Source organism: Scleropages formosus, chromosome 1 (assembly GCF_900964775.1).
Source record: "Scleropages formosus chromosome 1, fSclFor1.1, whole genome shotgun sequence".
Lineage (NCBI taxonomy): Eukaryota > Metazoa > Chordata > Actinopteri > Osteoglossiformes > Osteoglossidae > Scleropages > Scleropages formosus.
In genome coordinates this window covers 25,383,912-25,394,216 of record NC_041806.1, presented here as the reverse complement: position 1 = coordinate 25,394,216, position 10,305 = coordinate 25,383,912, and the positions used below count along the sequence as shown (strand labels likewise).

Below are 10,305 nucleotides of genomic sequence, written 5' to 3'. Positions count from 1 at the left end.
ACTTTTTAGTGTCTTTATTGGTATATTTTTGTGACCTGTCTTGGTTGGTACGTTCCGAGAGACATGCGCGTGCGCAGTGGCCTGGCTCGCGAAACGCTGACCGCACGTGCGCAGTGTGGGAGCTCGAGAGGCTCAGCTGGCGGCTGTCAGTCGCGAGCGTTCCACGTGTTCCTTTCACCGAGACGCGCCGGACTTGCACTATTTCAGGCGATACAGCGTCTCATTTAGGGCCTGCTGTGAGAGGAGCTGACTCTTCATGAAAAGGACATACAAAAACATGTGTATAGTGCATCATATGCAATGAGTTTACAACTCACAATAAAATGTGCATCAAGTACCACTGATCTCGCACGAAACCGATTCATGAGAATCATTCAGTTGTGTCACATTCCGTCGGCTTTTCAAAAATTACAAAAGCTGGTGTAAAAGAGATTAAATTAAATTTCCAATGATGTAGATTTCGCTGGTCTTCCCTTGAAGTTATCTAGACCGATTTGTACGAATACAAAAATTCACTCAGCTAAATGCAAAACGTTGTTCAACATGTTATGGGACATTTTAGTGACTATTAGAACATTTCAACGTTTGTTCTGCAAAAATACTTTGTTTCTAAGAATTCTGGCAACTTTAACATAGAAAAATTGATTTAACTGAATGACTGAATATTAAAATAAGTTATTTAATTTATGAAAAACTCAAAGGATATTCGTAGTAACATGATTTTAAAATTGTGTTCTTTTTCCGCCTCAGAAAATATAAAAATACAAATCACACAGTCCTACCTTACATTCAGTTACAACTGCAGCAGACACTTTTTTACAAACAAAGCGATGTACAACTCGGGGTAAACAAAAGTTAATTTCCCAACAGCTGACAAACAAATTTAGTTTAATTTTTAATACAAAATGAATATGAACCATGCCTTTCGATCAGTTAACAGCTCAAAGCCTAATCTAAGTTTGAATAACTTTGTCTTTCCTATAAGACTACAAATACAGATTAAGAATTTAACGGCAGGTATCTAATTCTTAGAATGTAGAGGTAATGTGATGAAAATGAATATGCAAATAATATTACGTTAAAAAAGTTGATTATTATTTATGTCATCATCTTTAGCTTCAGTCTCTTCCACTGAAACAAGGTAATGCCATCATACCTAGTAAGTTCGGTAGGATACTTGACAGGTGACATATCCAATCATTAAAAAGTCAAAAAAGCAAAACTACGTATTTCTATACTTTGTAATATTCACATACGAGAGTTTGAGGCAAGTCTCTCGACCTCCATTCGTTATACGCGCTACAGATAAGCAGCCAATAGGAGGCTCGGTTGTGTACCACGTGAATGTCATGCGGAAGTGTGTAGAAGTTTTCTGTGATTTGCTGTGATAATGTGATTAGCATATTGAATTGTGATTGGTCGAGCAGTCCTAACGCGGTCTACCAGGATGGCCGAGTGGTTAAGGCGTTGGACTTAAGATCCAATGGGTGTATGCCCGCGTGGGTTCGAACCCCACTCCTGGTAGTACAGCAACATCAGAAAGTACGTCTTTGTGCTTGTTAAATGTAAGCACAAAGCAGGGTTGTTAAAGTTCATCTTTAGGCAATGGTAAAACAAGCAGCTTTGTGAAGGTTCTTAGATGGTAAAGAAATCACAATCCTGTCTGTTTTTTAACCTCTGCTAATTAACTCAAACATGTAAAATCTCTTCCACTCTGCACATATGAAAAACTCACATCTTCAGATGGCACTAAATGCTGTTAGCTGGTGTTCTAAGGCTTCACCTTGAGCACACTATACATTTCCTATTTATCTTTTTTAATGTAACTGAAAATGTCCTATGTAAAACCCACAGTGGTTTCAAAAATGGGCAGTATGGTGGCACATTAAGTAGTGTGGCTGTCTCACAGTGCCTGGGTGGTGTGTGAGAACATGGGTTTGATCTCTGCTCAGTCTAATGTGGAGTTTGCATGTTCTCCCTGTGTCTGCATGGGTTTTCTCCCACAGTCTAAAGACATGCTGTTCAGGTCCCCCTTAGTGTGTGAGTGTCACAGAGAGTGTGTTTCACTGGTGTATGGATGAGTGACCCATTGTAAGTAGTGTAAGTCACCTTGGTGAATAAGGTGTGTGGGCTAGTACACTACATAGTATGTGTCGTAAGTTGCTTTGGAGAAAAGTGTCTGCTAAGTGAATAAATGTAAGTTTATCATAGCAGTTGAGTCACTGCTTTGATGGCCTTTTAGGCTCATACCACACTTGATACACATTTGAATGTTAAATACATAATAAAACTTTAAAAGTTATGAAACCTATAAAATTATAGAAGAAATACAATGAAATTGTTAAACTATCGTTTTTACCCTGAAACTTGATAAACGATAGAACCATTCAAGGAAGCACAGTGGGTTTGGCCTGTGCCTCCTCTGTGCTGGGTCTGGGGTTCAAGCCTTGGTTGGGGTGCCTTGTGATGGACTGGCATCCTGTCCTGGGTGTGTCCCCTCCTCCAGCCTTGTACTGTATGTTACTGGGTTAGGCTCTGCTTTCCTGTGACCCTGCTTGGGACAAGTGGTTTCAGTCAATGTGTGTGTTTAGAAGTTCATCTGCAATTAATACTTGTGCCCTAGAAGACACTGCAAGGCTGGTTTGCATATTAAATAAAACACACTGCTAAATGATCACATTTCCATATTTTATTTAACAATATCCTTTTTTTTCTCACCCAAGTTATTACCTCTAACGGTGTGTGAAACAGAATCCAAGACATGTGGTGGGTGGGGGATATGAATATGGCAGTTACTTCAATATTAAAATCCACCATTAATAAACAAATATATATGAACCCTCTGAGGAACATCAGCAGCAGTAACAGTTTTAAAAGAATAGTAATAACAATAACAGTAGTAATTAACAAAAAGGACATACATTTGACTAACCTTGCCAAAAGGTCAAGTGATCTCAACAGTGATTCCATGTTTCATCTTCTTCATCCAGGTCAGAGTTCATGAAAAGTAAAACTAAAGCCACAGAAGGCAGCGCATTGTCCCACACAAGGTGAATAACTGGTTGAGTCAGTATACATTAGAACCGCAGACTGAATCCTCTTTGAAATTATTCCACACAAATCTCTTGCACACAAACACATCCACTGTCAAATGTAGTAGCAACGTTTTTTTATTCCAGTGAACACCCAACACACTCCACTCTGGTTGACTCATGCATGTCACATGGGACTTGGTGTCCAATGTGCTGTGGGTTAACTAGATAATCAAGTATTCAGACCCTGCCGCCGAGGGCAAAGTATATCATCTGGAGAGTTTATCTCCTGTAAGGATCCTGTAATACACCTATTTACACAAACGTTTATGCTTACATGTGTTTGAGCTGTTTCTGTACACGTATCAGCCACTACCACTGTGTGACGTACTTTGACACAAACAGCTGGAAAACACAGAACATCTGGAGATGGATTCTCTTTTTCTATTCACCCCATCCTATAAGTGGTGGTAAAGATGTGGGGGATTATGGGTAGGGGCTAAGTGGCATCAGCCACAGTTCTGGGACCATGATAAGAGGAAGTGCCTTTGTGCCTATTTCTTCACATCGTTCTGAGTGAAGAGGACTCTTCTACCTACCAAAGACACGGTGTGTTCTCTAGTAAATATAACTACACTATGTTTATAGAACTACTCAACCAAAACGCACCACAGCGGCCATCACTCGTTCATATATAAATAGTCATCTTTCTTTATGTACAAACAATCACTTCCTTCTGATTTGGCTCGCAAAGGTCGGTCGTGTAGCGACTAGACCAGTCGCGCTCAAAAGGGTCCCTTTATTTGGTGGAGCGTCCCGTCTGTCTCGGTACTGTTTTTCTCAGGGGCGTCACTGTGAGACGCACAGCCCTGCTGCGTGTCTCTCCTGGGACGGTCCAGCTTAATGGCAGTTGGGCCTAGACAGGCCTTCACATAGAAATTAAACCTCAGCATCCATGAGCACCTCATTGTTCGTTTATCATTGTTAGATCCACTGAAGATCTTGGCCAAAAGACAGAGTCCCTGTCGCTGTTTGTCTTCACTGGTGTTTCAGGGCCAAAAGGCAGTTTTGCACCTTCAGCACATACAGAAACACACTACCAGATGTCAACTTGTGTGCCAGTTTAGGTGCAGTCCCTAATGAGTACGTGTCCACATTCCTGATGATAGACTCACATGAAAACTCTGTTACAGCTTATACCTTAGAAAGACGTTTCGAAAGGCTTCTTTAAATAAATACAAAATAAATTATATGAAACAATGGATTAAAATACATACATTCTGTTAAATAATAAAAAGATGCTATTTGCTCTCTTTGAAAGAGTATATATTAAATTGCACTGAGTGTACAAACGGATGGGACAACAGCTGGCTACTGGCCCCAGTCTGACACCATAACTGACACACAAACGAATGGGACAACAGCTGTCTAGTGGACCCACTCAGTCAGTATAAATGATACACAAACAAATGAGACAGCAGCTGACAAGTGGACCCACCCAGATGGCATAACTAACATACAAATAAACAGGACCACAGTCGTCTAGTGGACCCACTCAGACACAATAATTGACATACAAACGAAAGGGACAGCAGCCAGGTAGTGGACCACCCGAGGCAGTACAACTGATGTAAAAATGAATGGGACAGCAGCAGGTTAGAATCCCCACTCAGACAGAATAACCGACAAAAAAACAAATGGGACAACAGAAGTTAGAGTCTCCACTCGGACCCCATAACTGAAATTCAAATAAACGAGACAGCAGTCGGGTAGTGGACCCGCTCAGACACTGGCAGCTTTTTGACAACGGCAAGGAACCATCAGAGAGACTTTCTTTGTCCCACTCAGCAGAGAAAGGTGACATGACCCAGACTGCTGATGTCGGAGGGCATTGCTGTGGAGCATGCCGAAATTTCCGAGCTGTACTGCCAATGGCACTTGGGGCAGGAGTAGACACTGAAACACAAAGTTTGAGTCCTCCTCCTGACCTCAGCAGAAATGACTGGCAGTGCAGAGGATGCAGTAACTTTCCATACAGAATTATTAGTGTGGCACATATTCTAAGCACCAGAGGAAAATATGCAAGATAGATCTTTCTTTATCAGTAGGACTGAATTAATGCTTTTGTTCAAATTCAAGGAACATTTGTGCAGTACCTCTACCGTCTATGAATTTCTGAATGATTATACTACATTTTTAGAACAGTGGGCAGAGACCTATCAGCAGGATTTCGTTCCTTCCAGGGGGTAAATTGGATCGAGGAGCGTAATGTGGTGTAAAGAAGTGCAACATTGCGGTGTTTTTCTTTCTTTCATTTTTTTTTAAATTTACAGCTGCTTTTCTCCACCATTTTACCAATATCTACAAAGACTACTAACCTTATAATTTAAGACTTTGGAAGCAATGGCAGTTTTCTTTCGAGTCCTAAATGGAATGTAGAATAATGGAATGCAGTACAATGAAAAGTACATAATGCATTTACTACAGTGATGTGTTAGGGGTAGTGTGAGCAAAATTCTGCTGAAGAGGAGGGAATGGGAACTGAGTGGACTGGAATGGAGCATGGCACTTTGGGTGGAAATGGAGCTGAGGTCCTGGTTCCAGAGCACACAGTACAGAGGTCATCAGAGGATGGAGAGCATTTCTGAATGGCTGGGTGGGCCGTGTACATGGGCCATTCCACCCTGAAGAGCACATTGGGTGGGCTGCTCGTCTGATCCAGTGGCCAGTTCTGGTGAGACAGTCGAGGTCCAGAGACCAATTCCAGGCCAGAACCAGGGCGGAGCCAGTCTGAGCTGAAGGATGCAGTCTTTTCATGTGCCCATTGATTCCACCATGAAGGTTCACTAGTCTGACATCAGTTTTACAGTGATCTTCCTTCCTTGTTTTTTTTTTTTTTTCTGTGTGTGTATTCTACTGCCTGGCAAAGGGACCCAGTAGGTGCACATTGAATTGGCATGCTCTCTTACCAGTGTGTCTACATGGATCCCTGACGGCACTTTCATCTGTCAGCTGATTAAATAATTTACTATGGACAGCACTTGTGTGTGTCTACGTGTTTGCATATGTACATGTATATGTATATGTGCCAAAATATTGGACTGTTTATATTTGAGAATAAGAAACCTATGACTCTAGGGGGTCAAGTTTAGGAAAAATAGGAATTCATGAAAAATAAAAATATAATAAAAAATAAACGCTAAGTAGGCCTCCACACAAAGTGCCTGCATGTGCATTTGTGTTTAAATCCAGGTAATTTATATGACTCAGTTGTGAACAGTTTAAAATATTTACTGCAAAAACCCTGTTCAAATGTATGGCATCACGCTTAACTGATCACACGTATCATCGTTACAATTATGTACTTGTGTTTGTGAGCATTGTGTGTGTTTATGAGAGGCCATCTGTCAGCTGTGAAGTTTATTCCTCTGTGTTATGTGTATATATGTATTTATTGTATTGTGTGTGTGTGCTCTGATGGATGTGATAAAGTGTTTTCAGGTGAACTGAACTGTATGTCTTTCAGTGTGTCTTCTGTCTTCACATTCCCTTTGTATGTGTGCACATACGTTTACCTGTTTGTATAATACAAGAGTGTGTATGTGTATGTATGCACTTCAGCTGCGTTTTGAGAGTGTGTCAGGGACTGCATGTGTGCACTGGTATTTTTTCTCAGTGTTACCCTGTTTTCGGATCCTGTGAGGTCACCCTTTTTGGGGAAGTGTCGGAGCTATAGCACCCCATCCATGAAGCTGGTGTCCAGCCTCTGGATCAGTACGCGGATGAAGGACATCTCCTTTCGTGTATTCTCAAAGATGACCCGCGGATCGTCCGACTGACAGCGCAGGCAGTTGGGTGCCATCACCATGGCCAGGTTGTTGACGTCCATCTTGGTGACAGCCACATTGGCAGGCTGAGCAAACACCTGAACATAGAGAAAAGGAGAGGGGTACCAATGACACCGGCAACATCAGCAGAGCAGCTGTGAAGGGATGACTGTTCCCTACATAGGTAGACAAATGAAGATGGCAAATCAAGGAGGTCAGAACAAGAACAACCCAGGCAAAAATAAAACCCGAATAACCTTAAAATGTCTTTAGGGTTAGGGACCGAGTAAACCTTGTTCACTGCATGAGAGACCAAAAGCCACGGAAAGATATGATGGACAACTAACCCTCCCTATCGGAAAAGTCACCTGCATGGATGGAAGAGGTAGACTGGCATGCATTGAGATGACACACGTAGGAGGTGATGCCAACCTGCAAGAAGCGGATGAGGTAGCACAGCACCAGCTTATTGATGTGGGGCAAACTCAACACAACGTTGACAGCAGCTTCTGGGTTGTCATAGTAGGAGATGCATTCCTCATAGAATTCGTGGGGGATAAGGGGTTCCTCCAGCTCCCGGTACCACAGCTTCAGCAGGGAGGCTGCAGACAAGAGAGAGACAGACGTGTCATAGCGTCAGCATGGAAGCTTCACGGTGACTCAAAGACACCCCCGAGCACCAGGAGGGAGCTTTAGGGAAAAGAAAGAGTAGTTAAAGCTTCAGTATGGAGGCCATCAGGTAGGAGAGGTTGGTGATGGTTTCAGCAGAGTTGGATGCAGGAGAGCAAGAAGATGCTCCAGGGAGGGATAGGTTGGATGGGGAAGCTTCAGGGAAAGAGAGAAAGAAACAACTCAGAGCTTCAGCAGATTGGCAGGTTGGAAGAATACACACAGGTTCCGGGTAAACTGGTTTGAAGTATTTTTATTTAAAATCGCAATAGGCAAGATTTTCACAAAACCTTTCCTTTAAACCACTGGGGCCAATTAGTGCAGTGTACCAGGATGGCCAAGTGGTTAAGGCGTTGGACTTAAGATCCAATGGATGTATATCTGCGTGGGTTCGAGCCCCACTCCTGGTAACTCCTACTTAGCTTCAGCAAATGCAAAGATGTGCTTGTTACAGGTAAGCACAAAACAGGTTTGTTAATTTCAATAGTGTTTAGACTACTGGAGAACAATGGTAAAATATGCAGCTTTGTGAAGGTTACCACTGTAAATCTATCTAGAGCTCTTTGCTATGCCATTTATTGTTCATGTAAATGATTTTAGGGACATCTGTTTCATTAAGCTTTTAAAGCTTGGTAAATTATAAAGAAAGTGGCCTAAAGCTGATGAACATTGGACAGGTTTATGTGATTAATTGGTTAACAACATTAAATAGGAGGCATCACATTTTAATTTTCAGTAACTTTAAATAAGTGATGCAATTTGAAATTAATAAAAAATAATACAAGTGTTACAACGTGATGCAGTGGCATCATGTAATGTCTACCGTGACTCGCACCATATCCTTCCGGAATACCGCAGACCACAGCGACCTTGCACTGGACAAGTGGTTATGGACAGCAGTTGGATGTTAGTGTTATAGATAATTTTTTAGTTATTATACCATTGTTTGAGATTTTTACAGAACCTATCCCGTTAATAAGTTGAGGGATGTCCGCATTATTCACTTTTACTTAACGTAACTGAGTGCTAAAAGTGACTTTAGAGATACTATCAAATTGAGTTCCGTATGGAAAATGTTTATGTTTTGTAGCACTTAGAAAATGATGTTAGGGGCTCTGGTGGCACTGGCTTACATTTCCATTAACTCATATAGCTGACACTTTTCTCCAAGGTGACTTACCATGGTACATACATTACAGTACACTCCCTACAGTCATTCACACATTTATGCAGCAGAGCAATGTGACACACACGCACACACGACACCAATCAACTGTAGAGTCATTCTACTCACACACAATCATACACACAGGCTGAAACTGCTTGTCCCAGGTGGGGTTGTGGTGAACCCAGGCCTAACCCAGCAGCACAGGGCACAGGGCACAGGGCTGGAGGGGGAGGGAACACACCCAAATTGGGATGCCAGTCTGTCACAGGGCACCCCACGCAGGACTGGAACCCCAGACCTGCCAGAGAGCAGGACCCGGCTAAACCCGCTGTGCCACTGCTTCCCCCCCACTCATCCACTAGGGACAATATCGAATCAGCAATTCACCTGGAACACATCTTTGGACTATAGGGGATATCTCACACAAACTCAGAGAGGCCACATAAACGCCACAGAGACTACAACTGATTTGAACCCACTTCTGAAAGTCATAGAGAAGGGGGTGTAAGGGGTAAGGTACTGTACCTGGTACATGAGGATCCTCCAGCCCTGTGGGGATCCTCCACTGATCCACCTGCAGTTTGAGAGCGTTCACCTCGTCGATGTCACCTGGAACTCTGTGAAACACAATCACAAGAGTGAGTTGTTGGAAAGACTTCAAGAAAAAAGGGATAGCCTTCCATCCTTTTTCCTCAGCAATAAACACAATTTAATGCTTAGTGTCCTCATGACATAGTATATTTATCTGACCTGTTTCTCTACGCAAGTTGAAATTATTTACCTACTTATGCAGCTGGGTAATTTTAGTGGAGCAGTTTAGGGGAAGTATCTTTGTTGCAGGTATTACATCCAGCAGTGAGAGTCAAACTTGCCACCTTTGAGTCTAAAGGTAGCAGTACTAACCACTACCTTGCTCAGTGACCTGTTGGGCTCTACTGAAAACACACAGATATTCTAAGGCAGTCGTTATTGACTGTAAGAAGTACTCTTACTGACATACTTTTAGAATAATTACTGCGGTGTGAAGTGTACAGTGATGACTTACATTTTTTCATTTAGCGGATGCTTTCCTCTAAAGCGACATACAACTCAGAGTAAACAAAAGTATACTTAATAGAAGAAAAGAGTTATAGATACAGACATTGTTGAAGGACTGTATATTTCTCCAATACCACATTACATGAGCAGCTCATACAGAATTGATAGGAAATACAAAGGTGATCACGGCAGAGTGTAGGAAGCATGCATTATGGAGATCAGGAAAGAAAGGAGTCCAAAAGAGAAGGGTTGTAAGACCCTTCATGAATGCTGGAGGGATTTAGCAGCTCTGAGGGATAGGGGGAGCTCATTCCACTACATTTGAGCCAAACAAGAACTTATGGATTTCCCTTTTTGGACCTGTCATAGGGGGACAACAAAACAACCAGAAGTGGGGGAGTGTATTGCCCTTACTGGGCTGTAGGGAATGATGAGGTCTTTACTTTGGAACAGGATTTTGGTTACTTCTCTTTCCATCATCCATGCCCTACTTCATTTTTCTTCCCTCAGTTCCCCCCACACCCCTTTCTTCCAGTCTTTCTTTCACTTCACTGTCAACCCCTCTTGCCTC

At 42.3% G+C, this 10,305-nt stretch overlaps 1 protein-coding gene and 2 non-coding genes across 3 annotated transcripts in view; 2 read left to right on the top strand and 1 right to left on the bottom strand.

Moving 5' to 3' along the window:
- Positions 1–1,441: 1,441 nt before the first annotated feature.
- trnal-uaa (transfer RNA leucine (anticodon UAA)) lies at positions 1,442–1,524 on the top strand. The gene has a single exon. It is a non-coding gene; the product is annotated as a tRNA-Leu (tRNA).
- A 3,518-nt stretch (positions 1,525–5,042) lies between these two features.
- Positions 5,043–10,305, bottom strand: part of LOC108930947 (rho GTPase-activating protein 39-like) — a 61,060-nt gene continuing 55,797 nt past the window's right edge. The window contains exons 9-11 of the mRNA XM_029255216.1: positions 9,222–9,313; positions 7,292–7,461; positions 5,043–6,957 (exon numbers count right to left, since the gene is read on the bottom strand). Coding sequence (XP_029111049.1) covers positions 6,763–6,957; positions 7,292–7,461; positions 9,222–9,313 — 457 coding nt within the window. The 3' untranslated portion in view covers positions 5,043–6,762. The remainder of the gene's footprint in view (positions 6,958–7,291; positions 7,462–9,221; positions 9,314–10,305) is intronic.
- On the top strand, positions 7,856–7,938 carry trnal-uaa (transfer RNA leucine (anticodon UAA)). The gene has a single exon. It is a non-coding gene; the product is annotated as a tRNA-Leu (tRNA).